Genomic DNA, 26,322 nt, shown 5'->3' with positions numbered 1-26,322 from the left:
TGCCTTGTTCATTTTCCCTTCCACCTTTACAAGCCTTCCAGGGCCGGCTACTGAGAAGCATCCCCACAGCACGATGCTGCCACCAGCGTGCTGTGGGGACGTTGTGTTTGTGGTGATGTCAGTGTTTGGCGTCTTGTCTGATGGTCTCAAAGCTCCATTCTGGTCTCATCAGACCAAAGAACTTTCTTCCTCTTGACCATGGAGTCTCCCACAGTCCTTCTGGTGAACTCTAGTCCAGATTGAATCTGAGTTTTCTTCAACAGTGTCTTTCTCTTTGCCACTCTCCCATAAAGCTCTGACTGGTGAAGAACCCGGCCAACAGTTGTTGTCTGCAGAGTCTCTCCATCTCAGCTGCTGAAGCTTGGAACTCCTTCAGAGTAGTCATAGGTGTCTTGGTGTCCTCTCTCACTAGTCTCCTTCTTGCACGCCCACTCAGTTTGTGAGGACGGTCTGATCTAGGCAGATTTACACATGTGACATATTCCTTCATTTCTTCTTGATGGATTTAACTGAACTCTGGGATGTTCAGAGACTTGGAGATGTTTTTGACTTAGACTTCAATAGACTTTTCTCTGAGTGTTCTTTTGTCTTCATGGTGTAATGGTAGCCAGGAATACTGATGAACCAGTGACTGGACCTTCCAGACTCATGTGTCTCAGGTGTTTATACTACACTCAGTAGTAGTCTTAAATGTAGGAGAAAAACTTGATATTTCCATGCTTAAAAATTCTTAATTTTATATATATATATATATATTTTTTTTTTTTTTTTTTTTTTTTTTTTTTTTAAATTATTATATTGACCATGACTGATTCATACAATCAATAAAAAGGTCAAACGTCCAAGGGAGTTAAAAACTTTTAATAGGCATTACAAATACACCATTTTACATCTTTCAAATGTAAAAATATTTTTGACATCTTTGTTGAGGTTGTTGCCTTACATCTGAGATGTTCATTAACATAAATATCATATTTAGAGGCAGATTCACAGACAAACATCTTTTACAGCCATAGGCATGCCACTGCTCTGCTTCCTCATTAGTGATAGTTTAGTACCTGAGTTTGTAGGGAGGTGCATCGCTGGTTTGGAAATCAACCAAGAAGATGACAGAATGGTGACCATGGCAACCACTCAGGTCACCAATAACCCCCTAACCACCCAGGTAAAACCAGACTTCAGGGTCAGGGGTACAAGGATCTGGGCCCAGCTCCCTAACCTGAAACCACCCTTAGATCACACGCACATGTGAGTGTTATATTTACTCAACAAGACAGAGAGAATCCATCTATTAGGCAACAGACCAGCATTAAACAACAGGAAGAGAATTTAACAAGAGCATCAAGGAACACTGAACTTCTGTTTCACAACCCAACGTGAGTCACTACTGAGAACAGGAAGTTTGAAAATCTTTATTTCTAAAGCCATATGAGGCAAAAAGTTTCACAAACATGATCAAACACTTCATTAGTCTATTCACAGCTGCCACACACACTGGTGAAGATCACAGTATAGTTTTTACTGTTACCTTTAAGCAAAAAAATCTCATGTTTTTAGTTTAAATAGGACTCTTTTTACCTTTCTTTAAAATTATTTTAAAAAATTTTCCTCTTTAAATCATATCAATTTGTTGTTTTTTTCCTTTTATGTTACAACATCCAGAGCCCCTTTTTCAGTGTCTTTTAAAACCTCTGAGTGAACAAACGCTGATAGAGATGCTCCACTGTCCCTTTCCTCTCATGGTGTCAAAATCAGACGCTTTTTTAGTCAATATTATAAACAAAACGCATGACTGCGAATCAGGGCCATCGTAAAGATGAAACAAATGAGAGAATCTGTTCATTTATGAGCAAAAAAGTAAAAGTTTAGGGGGAATATTTGAAAATTACGGTTGTATATTTACAAAAAAGAGAACTAAAAATTTCACAGTTTAAAAATTCTTAAATTTATGAGAAAAAAATCGACATTTCCACCTTCAAAAAGTCTTAAATATATTACAGAAACTTGAAATTTCCTTGCTTAAAAAAAACTTAAATTTACAACAAAAACTTGAAATTTCCACTTCGAAAAAGTCTAAAATTTACAAGGAAAAACTCGTAATTTCCACGTTTAAAAAGTCTTAAATTTTGACATAAAGATCTCAAATATTTCTTGTTTTTATTATGGTATATTTACAAAAGCATAATATCAAAAATTTACAAGACACCAAACTGAAAACAGAGGTTGTATTTTTGACTTTGTAATCTCAAAAATCTAAGTTTTGATTTACATTCATTTACAAGCTTTAAAATAAAAAAAAAAATCTTGTTTATTTCTTGTCAATGAAAAACTGTTTAAACCTGACAATCAGTTAAAAAAGATTTTTTTCCCTTGAAAATAGACAGCCCTTCTTTATTTTTGTTTTTTCTAGACTGTTGTAATAACTGACAGTTTATACACAGATATTTGTCAAGAACAAGTGTATGGTGGCCTCTTATGTTGTGTTTTTGTCAATGAAAATTTAAAATCAAAGTTTAATTTTTCCCGGTGGGCCCTTGGGGGGTCTTGGCTTTTCTTAGGGGGGCATAAGCATCAAAGTTTGGGAACCGCTGCTTTAGGAAACAGTACCGTAGCAGTGAACAGACGCCTCCTAATCCTGATGTTAAGAATTATGTTAGCCTGATCACAATCTGTCTTTAACTGACATTAAAGCTCCAGAACACTGACTAACAGCTGACAGTGATGCTTATATCATTAGGTAACGTTACCTAGCCATTTACCACTCACCTGTGATTTCATAACCACAAATTTAAAGTCATTCAATCCCCAAACAGCAGCGTTATTGACCCAAACAGCTGCCATGTCCTGAGCTCTTTTTGCCCTCAGGTCTCAGTGCTGGAAGTGTGGCTGAAAGCTATAAACTCAGCCTGAAGAGGACCCTTCCAGGTCATTTAAAGGTTTAAAGTCTCTGAGATGAAGCGGCTCGTATCTCAGCTCAGAAAGTTGTCATCTTCACCAGAGTGTTGCCCAGCTTCATGCAGCCGTAGATGCAGAGGAAAATGAGCACAGCGTTTCCTGTGAGCACGTAGACCAGCGTGGTGGTCCAGAAAACAAACAGGTACAACGTCCTGTTACAGTACGGAGCGGCGGCCGCCACACCGAGTGTTTGTGGTGCATTCAGGGGCTCTCTGGTCATCTGAGCGCTGCTGTTGCTGCTGAGGGACAAGGTCTGAATCAGATCCAGTAAAGTCCGGTTGGTGTTGTTGATTGTCTGAGTCTGGTTCAGGCTGTGACTCTGGTTCTGGTTCAGGTTCTGGTCCAGGCCCTGGCTCTGGCTCTGGTTCTGGTTCTGGTTCAGGTCCTGGTTCTGGTCCAGGCCCTGGCTCTGGTTCTGTCCCAGGCCCTGGTTCAGGTTCTGGTCCAGGCCCTGGCTCTGGTTCTGGTTCTGGTCCTGGTTCTGGTTCTGGTCCAGGCCCTGGTTCTGGGCCTGATCGAGGTTAAGGTCAGGTTTCTGTTTGGCTGCAGATGGAGTAGGGATGCTGCTGCTGTTGGAGCTCTTGGTGTAGTTTGGAGGATAAATAGAATAAACCAGATAACTTCCTGTAGGGAAAGAAACGAATAAACGATTAATTAAAGAGGGGGTTTTATACTTTCCTGATTTTTAAAACATAAAGTCACAATGTTGGGTGCCATCCTCCACGTATGCAAATTTTCAAAATGCAAGATAAACGTACGTGGCAGAAATCTTGGAATTAGCCTGTGAACTGATGAAAATGGTTTGTTGGGAATCTCTCCGAGATCTTCCCGAGACGAGATTTCGATGGAGCAAACTGATGAGGTCATCACAATAGGATCTCCTGACTGGTTCATCCGTGCTGGCGCCAAAGCGGAACGGACTGCCCCCCCCCCCACAAGGCCTTTTAGCCATTAGCCACTTAGCAACACAGTAGTTAAACACTTACCAAACAGATACGTCCTGCTCTATCCTTCACTGCTGCTGGTTTTCTTCCCCCTCTCTCTCCAAACTATCAGGATCAGACTCCGGGTCTAACACGTACGGACGGATATCAAAATTTGCCATATTTTACTCAGTCGGACCGGTTAATTCAAAGTTTACAAGTATTAGCATAGCAACATAGCCACATTGGAGGGGGCGGGCACAAAACATTGAGTCCTGCCACCAGCCAGCCTCCGGAAAATCGTCCAATCGGAGGAAAACAGGTCCGTTGGGGGGGGGGGGGGTTAGAGAGACAGCAGCGAAAACGAAGCGCTTCAGACGGAGGTTAAAGTAAGGGTTTTTCAGGACGCCAGTGTGAGAAACATGAGGAGTTTTTTGAGCTGTAAACCATGTGAAGCTACTACGTGGGTATCAGAGAGATGGTGGAAAGCCTTGAAAAAAGGCAAAACACCCCACTTTAACAACAAACAAGCTTCATCTAGAGCACGGATATCAACCTTTTCAGCCCAGGACCCCCAAAATAAAGGTGCCAGAGACCGGGGACCCCACCTGTACCTGAAGGTGGTTGAACACAGTCATCGTATGTAGACAAGTCTGTCCATATGGGGGGATAAATGGGAGAATATTTACAAAAAAGAGAACTCAAAATTTCCATGCTCAAAAAGTCTTAAATTTATCAGAAACCTCGACATTTCCACCTTTAAAAAGCTTTGAATTTATCCGAGAAACTTGAAGTTTCCACGCTTAAAAGGTCTAAAATTTATGAGAAAAACTAGAAATTCCCATGTTTAAAAACTCTTAAATTTACAAAAACTTGTAATTTACACGTTTAAAGTTTTTAAATTTTGACATAAAAACTCAAATATTTCACTGAAAAATAACCTCACTTAACAAGTAAACAAAGATGCGTTGCATTCTTTTGTGTCTTAGCAAACAGCCTTCTTAAAAATGTAAACCCCCTTTCTTAAAAACTGAATTAAATTAGTTAAAAATAATAAAAATTGGTGGAAAGGTGGCGAGATTGGATTTTGAAAGTAGCAGAAATTGGTAAGTAGTTGAAAATTAGAATAAGGTGGCAAAACAGGCATAAAAAGTGGTAAAAGGGGATTAAATAGCAGCCAAAGTTGGTTTCAAGTGGCAAAAATGGGTGGAAAATTTGGTGAAAAGGCATGAAACATTGGTTTTACCTGCAAAAATTGACTAACTGAGCAAGTAAAGTAGGTAGAAATCAACAAAAAAGGTTAAATGGTAAAAAATGGGCATAACAAATAATAAAATGTGGTTAAAATGGGCAAAAATTGAAATAATGGGTCAACAAAGGTAAAAATGGGCAGAGGATGTCAAGAAGTTATCTAGAAGTGGCAAAAACAGGCAGAAAAAGTGGTGGAAAGGATCTAAAATGACCAAAAATGGGTTTTGAGTTATAAAAATGACTAAATTGGTAGAAAAAGTGATGAAAAATTTGGCAAAACTGGTGTAAAGTTGCAAATTTGTAATTTAAAAAATATTCTTAATATTTTTCAAAGCCTCTGGTGACCCCTTCTCAGTGTCTCGTGACCCCTAGCGGGGTCCTGACCCCACCACTGAGAACCGCTGATCTAGAGCTCTGGTTCTAAACTGGTCTAGGGTCAGGACCCACCACAACCTCCATAAGGACCATTACCATCCCAAACTGTCCCATCATAACCGGATGTCTTAAATGGAAAACGGGTCAGTCTGGACCAGAGCTAGGACAGTCCTTCAAAATAAAAGCACATCCTGGACTTTTATCACGTTTTTAAACAAAGGTTGCTGTCATGAATATGTGAACTATACTCAGCACTGCTGTCATCATCACAGTCTCATAGAGAGGAGGGGGCTGCTTCACTGGCCTCTGTTTGTTTTCATGCAGCCTCTTCCTGTGTTATTACGGGACATCAGCAGACAGTTTGGAATGTTCTGGCCAGTCCACCTGGACTCTCTGAGAACCTTTTAAAAGTGCAGGTTTGACAACAGCGTGAATGTGAGGTAGGGGGTCTGTGGTCTTACCGTAGATGAACCAAACGCAGGTGAACGTGACCAGGATGAGGAGGACCACGGTCCAGACCAGACTGTTGGACGCAGCGGGACAGAAGAGCTTTGGCACAGCCAGTAGAGCCACCAGCAGCACGGCCAGGACCCCACACACTATCACGTAGACTGGGAGAAGAGGGGCTGCCGGACACTCGTACAGGTACACCACACCTGTTTACAGAGGGAGGAAGAGTGAGGAAGACTACAGGAGTCAGGTTCGCTTTATCAGAGTGAAGAGGAGCCGCAGACTTTCTTATAAAGCCTCCATCACAGAATAAAGAACATTTAAACAGAATAAACAGTTTACCTAGAATAATCTCAGCCACCGGGAAAATTAGAATCAGGACAGCGAAGCATCCTGAAGAAAAAGAGGAAAATCTTTAGATTTAATGCCAACATTCCTGTATTGTTGTGTGTTTGTGCGAAAGGACTTACCTGCAGCTAAAGCAGTGGCACTTAAACAGTTGCATAAACAGTTGTAGCGAAGCCTGGCTGACATTTTGTCCTCAATAACCTGCTAGAAGACAGAATCATTCTCCATTATGTTCAGTATTTGATGTTTGAATGAGATAAAATCAGGAGTTAAGGTTAGACCTACCTGACTGTCTTTCTTCCTCTAGACCTGACAGGATAACTGAGAGTGAGATGTGGTTGTTGGCCAAGTTATCATGTCGTAACTCTTCAGTGTGTCAGGAAAGAAACGCCTCAGGAGGCAGCATGTAAGACAGGATTTTCCCCTGTTGAGTCAATATCAGAATATTACTACAACACCTCTACAGCTGTGACAGGAACGTTAGTAAGCACCAACATTATTAAACATGTTCATCATTTACTGACTGCTGTTTATAAGCCTGGATTTTTCCATGTGGGGAGAACAGGGGGTGTGTTCTCTTAAAATCTCATGGCCTTTATTCAAACTCGAATTTTTCACACATGGACCTAAAAGCATGTTCTAGTCTGTGGAAACTGCCATCACTAGAGCAGCAGTTCCCAAAGTGGGGGTCACAAGACAGTAAAGGGGGGTCATGGGATCCTTTTCAAAAGGAAAACATTTTTTAATATGATTTTAAATCATACATTTGATATATTATTGTAAGAAAAATGTTAAAATTGTCCAATTTAAAATAAAAATGTTATCAAAGTGGTACAGTCATGGATGAAAGTATTGGAACCCCTGGAATTTTTCCAGAAAATAAACCATTTCTCCCAGAAATTGTTGCAGTTACAAATGTTTTTGGTATACGTGTGCTTATTTCCTCTATGTGCATTGGAACAACACAAAAAAAACAGGCTGACACAATTTTACACAAAACTCAAAAAATGTGCTGGACAAAATTGTTGGCACCCTCAACTTAATATCTGGCTGCACATCCTTGGAAAAAAATACCTGAAACCGATCTCTTCCTACAACCATCAACAAGCTCCTTACTCCTCTCAGCTGGAATTTTGACCACTCTTCTTTTACAAACTGCTCCAGGTCTCTCAGATTTGAAGGGTGCTTCTTGCAACAGCAATTTTGAGATCTCTCCGTATGTCAGGGGTCATTAAGTGCATCTGCACAAGGGCCAGATTTAGTCTAAACAGAGACTCCGGGGGTCGGACTTTCAAATACACAAAAACTAAAGAAATCTGTTGGTCTGATTGAAATATTTTTATAGTAGTATTTGTATTTTCTTCCAAACGCAGGACATTTTTAGTCATTACCAGTGAGATCTATCCCTGTTATCTATGATGCAGCAGACCACATGGAGACAGACCTGACAGCAGAACTGGCCCCCTGAGAATCCCAGAAAATGGGCCCTCCACATGTCATTGAGCACCAATATTAACCCTTTTTTTACACTTTACTCCTTTTTTGACACTTTTAACCCTTTTTTGACACTTTGCCCCCTTTTGCCTTTTTAACCCAATTTTTCACATTTTTAGCCCACTTTTCCTGTTTTATCCCCCTTGTGACTCTTTTATCCACATTTTGCCACTTTTCTTTTATTTGCCACTTTTTTAACCCCTTTTTCATTACTTTCTTGCACTACGTTTTTGTCATTTGTAATCAATTTTTGAAACCTTTTTCTACATTTTTTTTACCACATTTTAACCTCTTTTCACCACTTTATCTCATCATTTTTGCAACACTTCTGCCAACGTTAAACCCTTTTTTAAATATCTACTAATTGTGACAGTAAATCTGTAAAAACAGATCAAATGATGAGTCATTCTAAAACTATTGCAATATTTTTTTTGTTGGTTGGATTTAACAGCTGCAGACATTTAAAGCCAAAAGATACTCTTAAAATCTTCTTTTCCTTCTTTTCTGAATTTAACGATCTTTCGGGGGCCGGACAGGAAGCTCTGGGGGAGCCTGATGTGGCCCCCGGGCCGCCAGTTGATGATCAGTGCCATAGGTGTTCAATGGGATTTAAATCCGGACTCATTGCTGGCCACTTCAGAACTCTCCAGCTTTGTCTCCAGCCATTTCTTGGTGCTTTTTGAGGTATGTTTGGGGTCATTGTCCTGCTGGAACACCCATGACCTCTGACCCAGACCCAGCTTTCTGACACTGGGCCCTACATTGTGGCCCAAAATCTGTTGATAGTCTCCAGATTTCATGATTCCTTGCACACAGTCAAGGCACCCAGTGCCAGAGGCAGCAAAACAACCCCAAAACATCTTTGAACCTCCATCTGGCGTGTCAGGTTAGGTTTATATATTTAGGAAAAACCTCACTGCGCACTGATTGGTGCGTCTCATATGACTGACAGATAGAGTGACAGGCAAGGCTTGTGCTAGCTTAGCTGACAGGAAGTCGAGCTCAGTGGGCGGTCTCTTGTCTGCCGTTAAGTTGATCTAAAGTTCAGTTGAGACCGCGATTACGGAAGTCACCACAGATTGACTTCAAAAGCAGTTTGAGTCCTCCTGTTGTAAGCAGACAGCTGACGTCACACAGGGTTTGTCTGGTTTTTTAATAGTCTGTAGTTCTGACATTAAAGTTTAAACTCTAACAGGAGGATCTGGGGCCAAACCTTCCTGCTTCACTATGAAAACATAAAAATATTCCCTCTCTAATTTAGTTTGCTGCATATTTGATATAAAAAAAGGTTGTTGGATTTTTTGTAGAACTTTAAATTTTATTGACTCTGAAAAGTGAAAGTTTAGTTTTTTGTTCTTCTAGCTTTTGTTGAATTGTAAAAAACATCATTTTAAACTTTACTGTGTATTCTACATTAGAGCCCTCTCATTTCTAACAGCTGTAACGTCTGATGTAGTTTTAGTTAAAACTCTTTAACCTCCAAGCCTTAAAGGCTGAATCTTCCACATAAATCTAGGTCACCTGTGAGCATCTACTGATGCTTAAAGCGTTTATTTTCAGGATGGAGTAATAACAGCGGTTACCCTGGGGCAGAGAGGAAGGGTGGGGCTGGGCTACGTGCGTTATGTCAGACTTCTTCCTAGAGCAGTGATACTCAATGAGTGGCTCTTTAGTGATGATTTGTGGCTCTTTTATGTTCTAAAAATGTTATGTTCTTAATTGTCAACCTAAAGTTAAGGTACGCTCGATTTGCTTACCCAGCTGTCCAGGAGTGATATTAATATTATCAAGTAGTATTTCGTGCGCACGTTATACTTATTTTGTGGCCATAAATTGGTATTTTGTGTGCACGTTATAGCTGTATAGTGGCCATGATCTTTCTTTTTTTGACCATGTCCTGTCTGGGGCTCCGTAGGTGCCAGTCAGTCTGGTTCTGTCAAAGACTAACACTAAGGATATGCTGTCTCCATTTTTATTTTGTTTTAGTTAGTTTTATGAGTGCAATATACAGTTTAAGTTAGTGTTCTTTTATTTTGGTAAAGCTTAGTTTTGATTTAGTTTCAGTTAATGACAATGATTTTTGAATTTTAATTTTAGTTATTTCTTTAGTTTTAGTTAACTATAATAACCTTGGCAGAGAGCAACACTGAATGCTTTTCATGACAGAGAAGATATTTTTCACTCAACTCCCAGTCTGCTTTGGTACAGGTTTCCCACAATTTTTGGTCAGCTTGTGCTGTTCTACAGCATGAATAGATAAATTCATGTTTTGTTGCTATGATAAGAGTAGTCATTATTCAGATTAAATATAAAATATGGTTACTATAGCTTAACTTTACAATGGACCATGATTTTGCTGACCTCCATGGGCAGCTACTGCAAAGAAGGGATAAAACCCGTATGCAGAGTGCTTTGGTCACAGAAACACTGGAGTTTAACGGGACTTAAGTACATTTTTCATCTGCCTGTAACGACTGCAGACAGCTGTGCATAGTTGTGAGGTGCGTTCAAAAACATGCTGCATTAGTTTTAATGAGCACACTAGTGAAACGATCCTAAACAGCTTCATGTGAATCCCCTGACATGAAACATAAACTTTTCCTGACTTTAACTCTCTCTTCCCCTCATTTACTGACTGATCTTTATATTGTTGCTAGTGTAGGCCTTCTGCTTGTGAACGTTCACAGCTTCGCTCTTGAGGGCCCTCTGGTTGTGACGGGGTCTGAGGCAGCCGCTTATGTGGGCTTATGCCTTGAGCCAAAAATGACCAAAAAGGTTTGGATTAAACAAAAAAAAAAAACAAAACAGTTTAAAAAAACAACAGGAAAAACACACAAGATATTTTCCAAAGGACGAACAAAGAGAGAAATACAACGGTTAAAATGAGACTGTTCCAAGTCTTCCTCATTCTCTTTTCCATGTTGTTATGGTGACAGAAAATACCTGCGGTATTTCCACTTGTAGCCCTGGGTATGGAGGCTAGACTGTAAATCAGAGTTCATGAAGTGGTCTTTAACCACTAGAGGTCAGCAGTGTGCAGACAGAAAACAGGAAGTTGATGTTCAGTGGTTTCCAGACTTTTCTGCCTCTCTTTAGCAGGTCGAAATAACCTCCAGCCCCCCTCCTGTCCCCATTCATAAATGTGTGATTATATACTCAGAAGATCCTGTCTCACACAGAGAATGTAGCAGAAGAGAGACGTACGGCTCTCTCTCTAATTCCCATCGTTGTAAAGGTGAAATGAACCATCATATGTTCTTATTTTCAGTCACGCTGTGAGGACTTCTAGTTTAAATTCATCATTAGCTCCTACTGTGCCCGGAGGTCAGATCATGGTTTTTGTTAAGCTTTGCTAGCTGTTGAAAACGGTGACCATTGTATTTTGTTGAGGGTCCTCATTTGGGGCCATGAGCCTCACTTTGGGAATCCCTTAAAAACTGTGGTTTAAACATTGAAGAGTTATCTTTCAGCTGAACCAGACACTGGACAGGTCAAAAACATGGCTATGTAATGTTTCTTAATATGAACACAGTAAATCACATTTAAAACAGACAGAAAAACACAAATAAATCTGATTATAACTTCACATTATGGTAAAAATATATATGCACAGTCTTTAAAAGTTGTTTAGATTATTGTAACAGTCCGTGTGTAATAAATCAGACCTTATCACTCAGAGCACAGGCAGCAGGAGTAAGCATTGTTGAAAAGGAGAATTGATCAATTAAGTGCTCCACTTCTTTATTTATCACTAAGAAATAAACCTTATAAAGACAGTGGATTGTTCAGACTCCATGTTTGTCAGCAGGGGTTGAAAATCTATGCAGTTACTTTGCAAAAATCTGTTTTCACTTCGACAATTAAGAGATTTAAATGTTAAAATAACAGTAATAACAATAACAATAATAACAGTAATAATAATAATAATAATAATGGTGATGATAATAATAATAATATAATATGATATATAATATAATAATAATAATCATTATTATCATCATCATTATACTATTATCATTATTATCATTATTATCATTATGATTTATAAAATCAATACATGGTTCAAACATCCAGGGGGTGAGTAGTTTTATATGTATTTATGTTGTCCCTCTGTTAAGTTACTGTTAAAGTTCAAATCTATAAATACTCAGGAATAAAACATCAGTGGATATGTAGGTGTTAGGTGTTTATTTTGACATAATAAGTGATCAGAAAGGGTTAAAAATGCTCCTCTTTCCTGTATGTTTGCCCCTCTTCTGGAGGACTGTAACTGCAGGTTGAGTCATGAGAACAGATTATTTTACCAGCTCACATAAACCAATACAACCTCTAAAATCCTACTGAAGCAGGAGTATCATTAGATGTTAAGGTCAAAGGTCAGATATTAAAGTCCACAGACAGGGAGAGTTTTTATCAGCCGTACAAAGGAACAATGTTTATGAATTACTTGTTCAAACACAGCTGGAGAACAGATCCACTGCTGCCTGTCCAGGATGTCTGCACTCAATGATAAATAAAGGACATTTATATTTACAACCACTGACACGCTCAGCTCAAAGTCACCAGTTAACACAGTCACTGGTTAAACCATAACACCTGCTCTCCTGCTGCATCAACACAGACAGCTTTAGATTTATCATCATTTTTCACAAGTTTATGTTTTAAAGTCTTACTTTCTGAAGTTTAAATATTTTTCATGTGAAATTATTTCAGCATGACTGAAGTTTTCTTTGTTTCAGGTTTTCCTCTGTGTGTTTACATTGTTAGAATCATCTGATAAAAACAGATGATAAAATCAGCTCCTGTCCACCGTGGTTTGGATGTGTGTGTTCACACCTTCCTTTAAATTTAGGATGGAGCGTATTTGTGCTGACCTTCATGGCCCCCCAGTGTGGCGGGGCCCCAGAAAGCTGTCCCCTTTATCCCCCCTTATGGGCGGCCCTGAGCACATGCAGGGAGGAACTTTACATGTTTGATTAGGATGGAAATATGTTTGAATGCTATGAAATCAACTTTCCATTTCCAGTGTCCCTCTGGAGGTTATTCATCAATCAACCAGCAGGTGGCGCCTCCTGACTGCATGAACACGGAGCATGCGTGGAGCTGCTCTTACTGACTTTATTGTGTTCACCTGTGTGACTCTCCATTCATGGCTCATTCATCAGTTCTGATGCTGGCTCAGCCAATCCTGAGATACATCACATTTTAGAGAAAAACTCTGACAATCATTCACATCAATCTTTGAGCTCAGGAGTTTGGACAAGATTGACACTGAACTCCATCAGAGCTTCTCAAAGTGGGGAGGAGGGAAACTAAGATGCTTTCCAGGGAAACTAAGACACACTGAAGTGATTTTAAAGGTTAGAGGTCATCTGTTACAGTACATCTGAGGGTCACTAAATAACTGAACACCCCCAGACTCCTGAAGGCCCCTCATCTCTCTATCTATATCAGTGATGCTCAACCTGTGGCTCTGGAGCCACATGTGGCTCTTTTATGTCTTCATTTTTAATAATATTTCCCCAGAAAATGTAAAAAGGAGAAACTTTTTGCCATTTTCACTCATTAGGCCATCTTTTGAGATTGAATACCCCTTTTTTTCCTATTTTTTGTCCATTTTTGCAACTTCTTTCTGAAACTTTTTTCCATTTTACCCACATTTATCCAATTTTTTGCCCTTTTTTCAAACCATTTGTGTCACTTTTCTTCTAAATAAGCTACCATTTGTCATTAAATACCACTTGTCTCCTTTTTCCCCACATTTTTGTTCCTTCTTTTTGCCACTTTTTTGCCCATTTTTGCTCGTTTTCAACATTTTTTGCCACGTTTTGCCCAGCTAAGGTACCTTTTGCCATTACATACTACTTGTTTTCTATTTTTTAGCCCATTTCTGCCACTCTTGACTGCTTTTTGCCCATTTTAGTCACTTTCACTCATTTTTTGCCACTTTTGGACCATTTCTTGCCACCTGCAACTCCTTTTTTGTCACTTCTCACCGATTTTTGCTACTTTCTGACCATTTGTTTTACTTTTTCTCCTCATTTTAACCCCTTTTCACCCAGTTTTGCTGCATTTTAACTTATTTTTATGGCTACTTCAAGCTGTTTTTGCCACTTGTCACCACTTAGACTCTGACTCTTGCAAAGGTGTTTTTCAACATTTTGGCCCTTTGGTTGAGTAACACTGATTCATATGAAAGTTATCATTTCACTATTTTAGAGTTTTCATCCTGATTTAACAGGAAAAACCTGAACCAGGAGCACATATTAAAGTCTATGTCTATAAATAATAATGCTCCAGTGTTTCTTTGCTGATCTTTGCTCTCAGAAATATTCTAGAAATAAAAGACCGTTAGTGATGGGTAGAAAGTGAAAGCAGTGTTCTGATTGGCTCACAGTCGAACTGTTCCCTCTCCAGCAGCAGAGTCCGTCTCCGAGTGAACCCAGGTTGGTCTTCCTCTGTTTCTACCTTCATTCTAAAGAGATAAAGAGAGTTCACTGTGATGTCTGTTAAAGTCAGCTGTTGTTGTAGTAATGCTCAAACTCTTACAGTGTCTCTGAGATGTGTTGAAGAGTTTAAAGAGCTCAAAGTTGATCTCCAAACTCTGACTGCGCGGTCAAACTTCCGCTGAAGGATAAACCAGGAAAACTTTCACTGAGACAAGAAGACCGGAAAGAGTCTGAGAATGTGTCTGAGGATGAACCAGAAGAATTCAGGGGGATAGAAAGGGACAGTTCAACTAAAGAGGACTGACTTTAGTCAGGATACCAGGACCCATTTCTCAGCCAAAAAACTAGATCACCGATAGGCTCTGGATCCCCGCTCACGTCCGCTACAGGCGCCATGGTTCAGTCTGTCTGGAGCTCCTCCTGATTTTAAAATATGACACTATTTAGTCTCAAACTCCACTGTGATTTAGTGTCACATGTTTTAGATCGAGTCTAATGATAAATATTAAAATGGAGGCCGTCTAAAACCGAGTATCATACCTCAAACCCCCCTCCTCCTCCTTGGAGATGGTTTGATCCAAAAGTTGCTGCACGAGCTCCACTCACAGCGGCGGGTACTCAGACATTAGAGATGGGGGACAGGGACTGATTACCCTGGCCCACAGTAGGGAGGGGCCCTTGAGGATCCTGTAATGAAAAGTGTGTTTTTATCTGTTTTTTTCTCAGTAATTAGAGTCATTATTATCAAAAGTGACAAAATGAATCAGACAACAGACTGAAATTTGTATCAAATAGATCAGGGGTGTGAAACTCAATCACAGCAGGGGCCAGATTCTGGATTCAGGACTAACCTGAGGGCCAAACAGGGTCACCTTTAACCAGAAACTGTCAACCTTGTTTCACCAGTAATAAAATATGAGGGAAAAAACTGATTATAAATGATTTTGACATTTAAAAAGTTAAAAAGAAAAGTTTAAAGGCTCACAATCTGAGAAAAGTTAATTTATTAGTTGAAAAAAGTCAAAAGATAAAACTGAAATTGTTTTTTTTAAGGCAAATACAGTAGATTTCAAAATCATGAGTTTAAAAGGTCAAAATATGAAATAAAATTTGTACTCATGAAATTAAAAGTCAAAATATGATTATGAAGTCAAAGTTTAGAGTTGAAAATATGAGATAAAATACAAAGTAATTGGTTTAAAAGGTCAAAATATCATTTAAATATTAGAATTATGAATCTTAAAGCTCAAAATATCATGCAAAGTCAAGAATGAGTTGAAATGCTCAAAGTGAGAAATAAAAGTCAAAATCCTAACTTTGAGTTTTAACTGTGAGATGCTAAATTCAACATGTGAAATTAAAACAAATTAATTTCTTTTCCCACATTCCTGACTTCTCATCTAAATATTTTTACTCCTTACTTTTTCAGATTTTGTGACCTAACAAGGATTTCTTAAATTATCAGGATAAGTTCACATTTTTATACTTGAGTAAATCTGCAGACCTCAGGCTGATGGGACAGTTAGAGCAGAAATATCAGACCATCTTGGGGCCAGATTTGGCCCCTGGGCTTTGAGTTTGGCTACGTTCACACCGCAGATGAAAGTCTGAGTCTGATTTTTTTGCTCACATGTGACTCGTATCTGATTTTTTTCTGTGAACAGCGCAAGTCACATTGAATCTGACCGTTTCGAATCAGATTCAGGCCACTTTCGTATGTGGTTCTAAATCAGATACATACCTGATCTTTGGAAGTTGACTGCAGTGTGAACAGGCAAACAAAAAAATCAGATCTGAGAAAAGATCAGAATTGAGCATTAAGGCCTGCGGTGTGAACGTAGCCTTTGACACCTGTGAAACAGAGTAAAATAAATACTGGGGGGGGCTCTCTGTATGTCAGCCCGGCAATTTACTGGTGACCAGTCCAGGGTTCCAGTTCGATATGATACTGATACCTTATATTTTGATTTTTTATTGATACTGATACTTTTTGAAGAAAATAAAAAATTAAAATATTGGGCAAGCAAACTTTCAAAAGGTTCACATTTCAGGCAAATAAAAAGACATATGCAGGTCTTTCAGAAATTTATTTAAGGAGAAACTTTAAATTAAAATGTTTGTGCAAGCAGGAAAATAAATCAAAAATATAACCATGGCTAGGGCTGGGCAATAATCTAAAAATAGATTAAATCGATTGCTGAAATATTCAAATCGCAGAAGTAACCTGAAATTTGAGTCAAATTACTGGTTTTAAACTTTTTTTGCTGCAGAGATGTTATGCATTACATATCATGAAATCATTTAAGACCCTTTTTTTAATAGTCAACAAAAATCCTAATTTCTTTATTTTTGTACATTTTTCTAAATAAATATGAGGATGACATAAAAATCATCCTTCCCTTCAATACAATCATTCATTTCCAACATGAGTCAAAATCATCACAATTAAGGAATAATCGTATGTCAAATCGCAATATTTGGGGAACAAATTGTAATTATTTTCCCTAATCGTTCAGCCCTAATCATAGCACAAACTTGTATATAAAATTAAAATATCTACAACATAAAAATGCCCAATTTCTTTTCTTTAAAAAAAAATCTGATAGAAGGGCTATATTTGCCACCTGTAGCCTGAAGTTTCTGACAAAAATGACAGAAATAAAAGTCATCAAAGATTTTCATAGAAATATTTATCTTTTTCTGTTTCTGTACATCACTACAGCACCGCTTCCTGATCTCAAAAACTACGGGGTGGGTTGAGGGTCATACAGAATAGAGCCCGACCGATATGGGATTTTTGGGGCCGATGCCGATACCGATACTGGGGGCTAAAAAAAAAAGCCAATATCCGATATATTGGTCGATAACTGATATTTTGGCCGATAACTGAAAGAAGAAGATTGATTTACACAGGATATATACTGTACATGAACACAAATGTGAACATGTGAATAACTAGTTGCATTTATCTTTGTTTATTTCACAAAGATGCAACTTAGACGACATTAAAACGCTGTGTAATAGTCTTATACTGTGGCTGTGGACCATATTAGACAGGAAAATGATAACTGGAGAGCCATATTTACATCGTTGTGGCAAATATGCACATAGAATATGTTTACAGTGTCTTTCTTGATAACCCTGAGGAAGGCCACCAGCTTAAATGTGCCTGTTTTATAAAGCTGTTCTCTAAAGATCTACTATTAGTGAAACTTTCTGCCTCCACACTGGTAGAATATGTCACAGGAAAGATAAACACCGTATGAATGCTTTTCTGGTTTGTGCTTTTCAAAGAAAAAGCCCAGTTTAGCATTTCTGTAGAGAAACTCCGTTCACTTGTACAGAATGCTTTTTTATTTTGAAAAGTTCCTGACACACTTCCTCTGTACACTAAATCAAGTAGCTTTTAGCAGTGTTTACGGAGGTAAAACTGATGAAGAAGGACGGGGCTTTGAGAGCAGGGAGATGTGGCTGACATGCAGAAAACTCACGCCCTGTGTGAAAGCCGCACCGTCAGGAAGCGGAGCTGACATGCGCAAGCAGCAACACACGATCCCAGTCTGAAACAATGTTAGTCCTCTACTCTGCTGCAGTCGAACTGCGCGAGGACGAGGCTGCCTGTGAGTGCTTAGGGACGGGGAGGGGCCCACGGCAGCAGCGCTGCTCAGTGAGAAGGACAACAACGATACGTGCTTTCACGTCAAAGTCTCCAAAACTCTCCAGTTACACCAGAAAAAGTGCTAGATTTGTCGCTAGTTGCTTTTTTGAAGAAGAGTCACCAGAGGGGTCTGAAAACTCACTAAATATAGCAACAAAGTCACTAAGTTGGCAACACTGAGTGAGAAGGAGCTGCTGCTGAACGCTGCGTCTGAGGGGGAGGGGCCAGGCACCAGGCTGAGTTCAGCATGGAGACACAACACAGAGCGACAGGAGCAGAGACAATCCCCACAGAGCAAAAAAGTTAATATATCATTTTGGCTGATGTTGATTAATCTGTGAAACGCTATAATCGGCCTGATTAATCGGCCCGCCGATAAATCGGTCAGAACGTGCGTGATAAAACAAATGGTGTCATTGAGATAACTTTTATTTAATGTGTTATTAACGTGGCTACTCTGACAGCCCTAGTAAACACTCTCTGACCTCTTAGAGACACATCAGGTGAATGTAATGAACACCAACAACATCCCTACCATGAATTCTACTTCAGTTAATGTCTGACTGTAAATGTTGGCTCTGTCAGAGACATGATTCATGTTTGTTTATTACTGACAGTAGAGTGAGTGTTGCTGTTGTTGTAATTAGATTATTTTCCCAAATTGAATTTTTATTCTCTGATATCAGCATCGGTCAGTCAAAGTTGTAAATGTCCTGTTTTATCTGGCTGTTATAAATCAGAGATCTGCTTTTATTACTGTTAAAGATGAACCAATGTAGAGGAGAAGTTGTACTGAAACCAGTTTCTCTTATTGTTGAACAGAGTCACGACGCCCAGACAGCGTGGGAGAGCTTTCTGTGAACACGTTCAGAGGACTTTTAAAGGGATTTGGAGAGTTTTTCTATAAAACATCTCACAGAGAGAAGTCATGGCTGAGAAAATCACTCTTTTTGAAAACTTCCTGAGCTGCCACGTGTGCTCGGAGACTTTCAAAGATCCCGTGTCTCTGAGCTGCAACCACAGCTTCTGTTCCAGCTGCCTGAAGGAATTCTGGGAGAAAGCTGAGAACAAAAACTGTCCCATGTGTAAAAGAAAATCCTCAAAGGATTACCCATTAGTGAACTTTGGTCTGAAGGGAGTGGCCGACTCTTTTGATGGCAGACAGAAAGATGGATCATCTGAGGCTGAAGGAGAGAAGAAGGTGGAGCTGGTGTGTCAGAAACATCCAGAGGAGCCCCGATTATTCTGTAAAGATGAGGACAGAGTCCTGTGTCCTGTCTGTGAGCGTCTTCACCCTGTTGGTCACAAAATGGTTCCTGTAGAAGAAGCCGTCAGTGAGGTGAAGGAGCAGCTGAAATCTGACTTAAAGTCTCTGCAGGACAAGAGAGACCAATACCAACAAGCAGAGAAGACGTACCATGAAATGATCCAACACTCCAAGAAGCAGCTGGAGTGGACGGAGAGGAAGATCAGAGGAGAGTTCAAGAAGCTCCAGCAGTTCCTGAAAGAGGAAGAGGAGTCCAGGCTGGCGGCTGTGAGGGAGGAAGAGGAGACGAAGATGAAGACGGTGAGCAGAGAGATGAAGAAGATTCAGGAGCAGATCTCCTCTCTGTCTCAGAGTATCGGTGCTGTTGAAGAAGAGCTGCAGAAACACAGCGTGTCCTTCCTCAGCAGTTATAAAGACACTCAGAGCAGAGCCAGAGCCCGCTGCTCCGTGTCCCATCCACAGCTGGTCTCCGGAGTCCTGATCCATGTCAGCAAACACGTTGGCAACCTGTCCGTCCGAGTGTGGGAGAAGATGAAGGACAGGCTCAGCTTCAGTCCGGTCATTCTGGACCCAAACACTGCAGCCAGCAGTCTCTATCTGTCTGATGATCTGACCTCTGTGAGAAAAGGAGACACAAAGCAGCAGCTTCCTGATAATCCAGAGAGAAACACTAAATATACCCATGTTTTTGGCTCTGAGGGCTTCAGCTCAGGGATTCACAGCTGGGACGTGGAGGTGGGAGACCATCCTGACTGGATTGTGGGTTTGGCTAAAGAGTCAGTGGACAGGAAGGGAGAGCTTAGAGCTGGTGTTTATCGCATCACAGGGGAACATACACAAATGTTCTTGGTCAGACTGTCAGAGTGAAGAAGAGTCCTCAGAGGGTCCGAGTCCAGCTGGACTATGAAGTCGAGGAGGTTTCCTTCTACGACCCTGAAGACATGACTCACATCTACACTCACAGAGACACTTTCACTGAGAAACTCTTCCCTTATTTCTATGTTGGAAAGTCTGGTGATGCTAAAACATCAGAAATCCAAATCTGTCCCCGTCAGATGTCTGTGATGTTCATGGAGGGCGCCGAGGTCTGAGTGATGGAGCAGCAGATCAGTTCAGCTGTGAGATGATGCTTTTTCCAACGCCGGCTGTTCTCTAAGGATAAGTGCTTTTTCTCTCTCAGGGATTTCCAGAAGGTTCTTCATCAGTTTGGTTTGATTTCTGAAGATCTGAATGAAGGAGGCGTTTTTTGTTCAGCATAAATGTTGTCATTATTATTGTGTGAATCAGGTTGAACTAAATGTTGCTTTGTGCTGTAAACCTGCTGATAGGACTGGGACCATTTAGATTCCTTGGACCAGTGGTTCTCAACCTTTTCAGCCCGTGACCCCCAAAATAAAGGTGCCAGAGACCGGGGACCCCCACTGAACCTGAAGGTGGATGAACAGCCAGGAACATTCTAGAATAGTCATGTGGAGACAAGGCCACCCATGGGGGGGGGGGGGGCTTTCTGGGGCCCAGCCAAACTGGGGGACAATGGAGGTCAGCAAAATCCTGGTCTATTGTAAAGTTAAGCTGCGATATCCTTATTTTATATTTAACCTGAAAAAATAACTACAATTATCAATGAAACAAATCTCTTTATAAATCATTTGTATATATAGCCTTCTTAAAAATGCAAATCTATTTTGTTGACAAAACAGTTACAGTGGCAAAAATGTGTTAAAATTTGTGGGGGGAAAAATGATGAAAACTGGTTAAAATTTGGCAAAATTGGTGTAAAGAAGCAACAGTAGAGTTTAAAAAATATTCTTAGTTTTTTAGGGAATCTGGGGACCCCCTCTCAGTGTCTCACGACTCCCAAGGGGGTCCCGACCCCAAGGTTGAGAACCACTGCCTCAGAATAACACTTGATTCACAAATGTTGGAGGAGCAGGTTTTATATTTGTGTCAGGGATGAACCATATTATCAGCATGATATTGGTATCAGCAGATCTGAGAATATTTAACCAATATATCAGGTTTAAATATCAGGGTATGTCTGAATAAGTCTGTAGTTTTATTCAGGAACAGCACACCTGTGTCAGCTCTAGTCTTTTTCTTTGGTCATCTTTAACCCATTCAAGCTTGAAAACACAAATTATAGCCAGAAAATTCAAAATTTTGGAACTGAAATGTTCATCTCTGAATGTTGATAGTTAGATGTAATAAATCAGGGATTTCATTGATTCTGCTTCCTCAGCATTATCACACAGGAGGGCGAGGGTTTGATGGTCTCTTGTGAGCCTGTTCACGTATTGATGGTTTTGTCCATTGTGGCTGGATTCAAGTCTCCGCTAACGGCTACCAAAGCATCAGGATGTTTTGTTTGAAGCCTTCAAAGTGTCCAGTTAATAATAAAGCTCTCTAATCTGATCTAGAATATTCTTTCTGATATTTTAGAGAATTGTGAAAGCAGAGAAAGTGAAAATATACGGTGGCTGCTTGTTAAAGAGTAGAGAAGAGGGTGTGTGGCTGTTTTATTCTGATTGGAGATCTGACCTAAAATGACCTCAGAGTTCAGCTGGGTCGGCCCATGGTGTTTACATTTAGAGACAGGAAGGAGGAAAGAATCAAATGTGGATTTTTGCTGCTTTAATAATTCATTTGGAGTATTTTAGACCAAATCACTTTTAGTTATCATTGTTTACATTTAGGACGGAGGAAACCAGAGAAGGTCTGTGACTCTGCAGGGCTCCAGAGTCCAGATTCTCTCTTGCTCCACAGTAGAGACGTTTCCAGTCTCACTACTTTGGATCAATAAATCATTTGGACTTTGGAGCCCTGCAGTGTGACAGACGTTTTCTTGTTCCTTCACCTTCATGTTTTCAGCTCCTGTCCACCGTGGTTTGGATGTGCCTGTTCAGATCTTCCTTTAAATTTAGGATGGAGTGTATTTGTGCTGACCTTCATGGCCCCCCAGTGTGGCGGGGCCCCAGAAAGCTGTCCCCTTTATCCCCCCTTATGGGCGGCCCTGAGCACATGCAGGGAGGAACTTTACATGTTTGATTAGGATGGAAATATGTTTGAATGCTATGAAATCAACTTTCCATTTTCAGTGTCCCTCTGGAGGTTATTCATCAATCAACCAGCAGGTGGCGCCTCCTGACTGCATGAACAATGCTGTGATTGCTTTGAGTTCTCATCATAAAGTCTTTACTGGCCCTGAAATAAAAAACATGTACTTCAATACTTCAGCAATAAAGCCTTCCCTTCCCAAATGCTTACATTTACAAAACAATTACTCAGTTTTAACATCTTTCTTTGTGTTGTATTCAGTTGAATATAGGCTGGGAAAACCTGGTTTTTATTCATATTTACACAAATTCCCAACATTTTGGGGTCTGTAGTGAGAATAAACATCTTTCGCTGATGTTGATGTAAATATGACAGTTTGACAAATAAAGAAGATCCACTTTATTGAGACCTCACTGACAAATTCAGAGTTTAAACTGTCTATGAGCAAGTCACACACACTGGATGGAATAAACACGTGCAGTAATGGAGTGATGCCAGAGTAGCGTTGACAACCGGCCCTTAAAACAGGGGTTCTCCAACTTTTCAGCCCAGGACCCCCAAAATAAAGGTGCCAGAGACCGAGGACCCCCACTGTACCTGCAGGTGGCTGAACAGCCAGGAGCATTCATGAATAGTTGTGTGCAGACAAGGCTGTCCATAAGGAGGGATAAAGGGGAAGGTTTTGGGACTCAGCCAAACTGGGGGTCCACTAAGGTCAGCAAAACCATGGTCCACTGTGAAGTTAAGCTGTGAAAACCATATTTTAAATTTGACCTGAATAACAACCACCCTTATCAAAGAAACAAATATCTCTATTCATTTGTGTAGTAAATAGCCTTCTTTAAATGAGAATAACTTTTGTCCAAAGCATATTTTAAGTGGGAAAAAAATGTGCTTAAATTGGTCAATATTGGCCAAAAAAATGGTGGAAAAGGTGATGAAATTGGATTTTAAAGAACATGGATAGGTTAACAGTGGCAAAAAATTAGATAAAAGTGGCAAAAATAACCACAAATTGATTAAATTGGCAAAAGGCGGGAACTAAAATGGGTAAAGGGGATTAACAAGTGGTTGAAATGGTTTTAAAGTGCAAAAAATTGGGGAAATTAAGTGGACTGGGATGAGAAATTGATATAAATTGGCCAAAAAGGATAACTATGGTGAAAATGGGCAAAAAGGGGTGTAAAAAGTGGTTAATAGTGGCAATAATGAGGCAACAGTAGGCAGAAAGGGGCAAGAATTGGTTCAGAAGTGACAAAAACAGGCAAACAAAATGGTGGAAAGGGTATAAAATTGAGAAAAATGGGGTTTAAAGGGCAAATATGTGCTAAAATTTGTGTTATAAAGTGATGAAAAGGGGTTAAAATTTGGTAAAAATGATGTAAAGTGGCAAGAGTATAATTTAAATCTTTTTTTTTTCTGTTAGTTTTTTTCTTAAGGCGTCCGGTGACCCCCTCTCAGTGTCTCCCGACCCCAATGGGGTCCCGACCCCAAGGTTGAGCACTGCTCTAGTGTAAATTTAAGCTGTGATATCCATGTTTTATATCTGACCTGATAAAATTACCACTCTCATCAAAGAAACAAATATCTTTTTTTATCATTTGTGTAGCAGCTTTCTTAAAAATGTAAATCCCTTTTGTGGAAAAAAAAAATTAAAATGGGTCAAAATCTGCTAAAATGGGTTAATACTGGCAAAAAAGGTGTAAAAGTAGTGAAATTAAATTTTTAAAAGTAGCAGAAATGGGTTAGAAGTGGCACCAATAACATAAAAATGGGAAAAAATCAAAATGGGTTGAAGTGGAAAGAATGGGCATAAATGGGGTAAAAGGGAGTTCAAAAGTGGCTGAAAAGGCTTTAAATTGCAAAAAGGGGTGGAAATTTGGTGAAAAAAGTGAATTGAATTGAAAAAATGATATAAAGTGGCAAAAATGGGCGTATCAGATAGTGAAATGTGGGTAAAAATTGGGTGTAAAAAGTGGTTAAAAAAGGGGGGTTAATAGTGGCATTGCTGGGTCAACAGAGGCATTATTAGGCTTATGTGGCAAGAATTGGTTTTGAAGTGGCAAAAACAGGCAGAAAAAGGTGGAAAGGGTTTAAAATGGCAAAAATGTGTCAAAATTTGTGAGAAAAAAATGATGTGAACTGGTTAAAATTTGGCACAATTGGTGTAAAGTGGCAACAGTGAAATAAAAAAAAAATCATTTTTTATTTTGTATTAGGGAATCTGGAGACCCCCTCTTAGTGTCTCGCGACCCCCAAGGGGGTCCTGACCCTTAGGTTGAGAGCCACTGGGCTAGATGATGTTCAGTACAACAATCAGCCAACATAATTTGGCGTTGTACTCCTGTGGTATCCCAGATAAACAGATTTAGTTAAATAGAAATGATTCCTAAGTTACTACTGATTAGATGCTGTTACCTTTCAGATCCAGGAGGTGGCGAGCTTACGCTGTCATTTCTGAATACCAACCTTCCAGACTAATTTCCAAAGACAATCACGTTTGAGACTGAGCAGAACAATTACAGTTAAAGGCCATATAATGAACAAACAACAACAAAGAAAATAAACAAAAAGAACAACAAAACCACCCCCGAAAGAAAGATAACAATTATAAACTCAATTTCCTGGGGTCTGACCAAAGGAAAAGACTGAAAAATGCTCATGAAGACATTGTGCATTTTTTGATTGATACCTTTTTAAGTGTTAAAAATATAGAAAGCTCTTTCAGAAAGACCAGGAAGAGTGGGTTAAAATTCATAAACTTACATTTATGATTAAAATGTTTTGCAAGGATTAATAGGTTATTAAACAGAGATTCCAACTTGGAGTCCTCCAAAAGTACACCAGATCTTATTATTATATGTTAACGTTGACAACGGCAAGTTATGATCAGAAATCCATTTCTGGATATTTTCCAAACTAAATAAGAAGTTTTATAAGAAAAGAAAAGGTGTTCCTGAGTTCCAGTTCCATTGTTGCAGCATGTACATTCATTTGAATCAGTATTAAACTGTTATTAAATTGTTGAGAAATACCTTTACAAGAGCCACAATCTAAGAGGTGAAAAGTGGCAAAAAAAAGTCTGAAGTAGCAATAAAAATAAGTCAAAGATGGAAAAATGGGCAAAAAAGAAGCAAAAATGGGGAGAAAAAGATGGGTGAGAAGTTACAAAAAAAGAGTTACAGGTGGAAAAAATGGTCCAAAACTGGCAAAAACAAGGCAAAAAAAATAAATAAACAGTGAAAAGTGACTTAAATGGGTAAAAAGCAGTCAAGAGTGGCAAAAATGGGCAAAAAAAGAGAAGGAAAGAAGTGGTATTTGATGGAAAAAGGATGCTTAAATGGGCAAAAATTGTGACAAGTGCAAACATGGGATAAAAGATGTTAAAACAAGTGACAAAAAAAAGACAAAAAGAAGTAGAATTTAATGGCAAAGGGGAGCTTGAATGGGCAAAAAGTGGCAAAAATGGTGAAAAAGGGCAAAAATTGGAAAAAAGTGGCAAAAATGGGGGAAAAGTGGTATTTAATGACAAAAGGTAGCTTCAGCCCTGATTAAACTGTTGGCAGATTTTTCTGTGTATTATTCATAATTATGTAAAAGTTTATGTTTTAGGCACTTACCTACTGATGTAAGCGGTGGAATTACCTGCGTTTTGTTTATGTGCTAGAGACAAAAACTCCCATAATCCCACAGCCGCTCCGGATCCTACCAAAATAAAAGCACAGAACGTAGCATTAGCTTAGCATGACATGAACGTACGTTAGCTGTAGACGATGTGCGCGTGAGCTAGCTTAACTCACCGTGCGCGGGAAACGAACATCCCTGACTCCCATAAGAGTAATTATTCTAGAAATTTAAAGCAGATAAACATGTCAACAGGTGGAAACGTGAGACGAGATACTGTAAGGATTAAAATATGTAGATGTGACGTTTAACATCAGGATGTAAACAGATATAAACTTGGACGGAACAATGGACACCCACCTCTCCAACAGGGATTCATTCAAAAGAGGAGAGAACATCTACTAATGACCAACGAAGAAGAAAACAGAGGAAGGAGGGGCTGCTGACAACAACACAGCATCATGGATGAAGGCG

General features: G+C 39.5%; 1 protein-coding gene and 1 pseudogene across 6 annotated transcripts; one reads left to right on the top strand and one right to left on the bottom strand.

Moving 5' to 3' along the window:
- Positions 1-845: 845 nt before the first annotated feature.
- LOC121517516 lies at positions 846-26,322 on the bottom strand. 6 transcript variants are annotated; one of them, XM_041799342.1, is made up of 11 exons: positions 26,209-26,322; positions 26,025-26,070; positions 25,845-25,929; positions 14,786-14,932; positions 14,346-14,665; positions 14,192-14,271; positions 6,588-6,726; positions 6,425-6,503; positions 6,297-6,347; positions 5,966-6,160; positions 846-3,579 (listed from the first exon to the last, which is right to left on the bottom strand). In XM_041799342.1, exons 8-11 carry the CDS (start codon positions 6,486-6,488, stop codon positions 2,975-2,977), a joined length of 915 nt encoding a protein of 304 aa, XP_041655276.1. In that variant the 5' UTR covers positions 6,489-6,503; positions 6,588-6,726; positions 14,192-14,271; positions 14,346-14,665; positions 14,786-14,932; positions 25,845-25,929; positions 26,025-26,070; positions 26,209-26,322; the 3' UTR covers positions 846-2,974. The 6 variants fall into 6 exon arrangements, with proteins under 6 accessions (XP_041655276.1, XP_041655278.1, XP_041655279.1 ...); XM_041799344.1 differs by lacking the exon at positions 26,209-26,322 and having other exon boundaries at positions 14,346-14,450; positions 14,551-14,665; positions 26,025-26,120; XM_041799345.1 differs by lacking the exon at positions 26,209-26,322 and having other exon boundaries at positions 14,346-14,423; positions 14,551-14,665; positions 26,025-26,120.
- LOC121517514 lies at positions 18,176-20,522 on the top strand (annotated as a pseudogene).

This window comes from Cheilinus undulatus, linkage group 11 (genome assembly GCF_018320785.1).
Source record: "Cheilinus undulatus linkage group 11, ASM1832078v1, whole genome shotgun sequence".
Classification (NCBI taxonomy): Eukaryota; Metazoa; Chordata; class Actinopteri; order Labriformes; family Labridae; genus Cheilinus; species Cheilinus undulatus.
This window is presented reverse-complemented; position numbering and strand designations above follow the sequence as displayed.

Coding starts and splice junctions, on each gene's coding strand:
- LOC121517516 (XM_041799342.1), bottom strand. CDS start 6,488: ATGTCAGCCAGGCTTCGCTACAACTGTTTATGCAACTGTTTAAGTGCC. Junction 6,348..6,424: donor TGCCACTGCTTTAGCTGCAG/GTAAGTCCTTTC, acceptor CTTTTTCTTCAG/GATGCTTCGCTGTCCTGATT. Junction 6,161..6,296: donor GGTGGCTGAGATTATTCTAG/GTAAACTGTTTA, acceptor CTCTGTAAACAG/GTGTGGTGTACCTGTACGAG.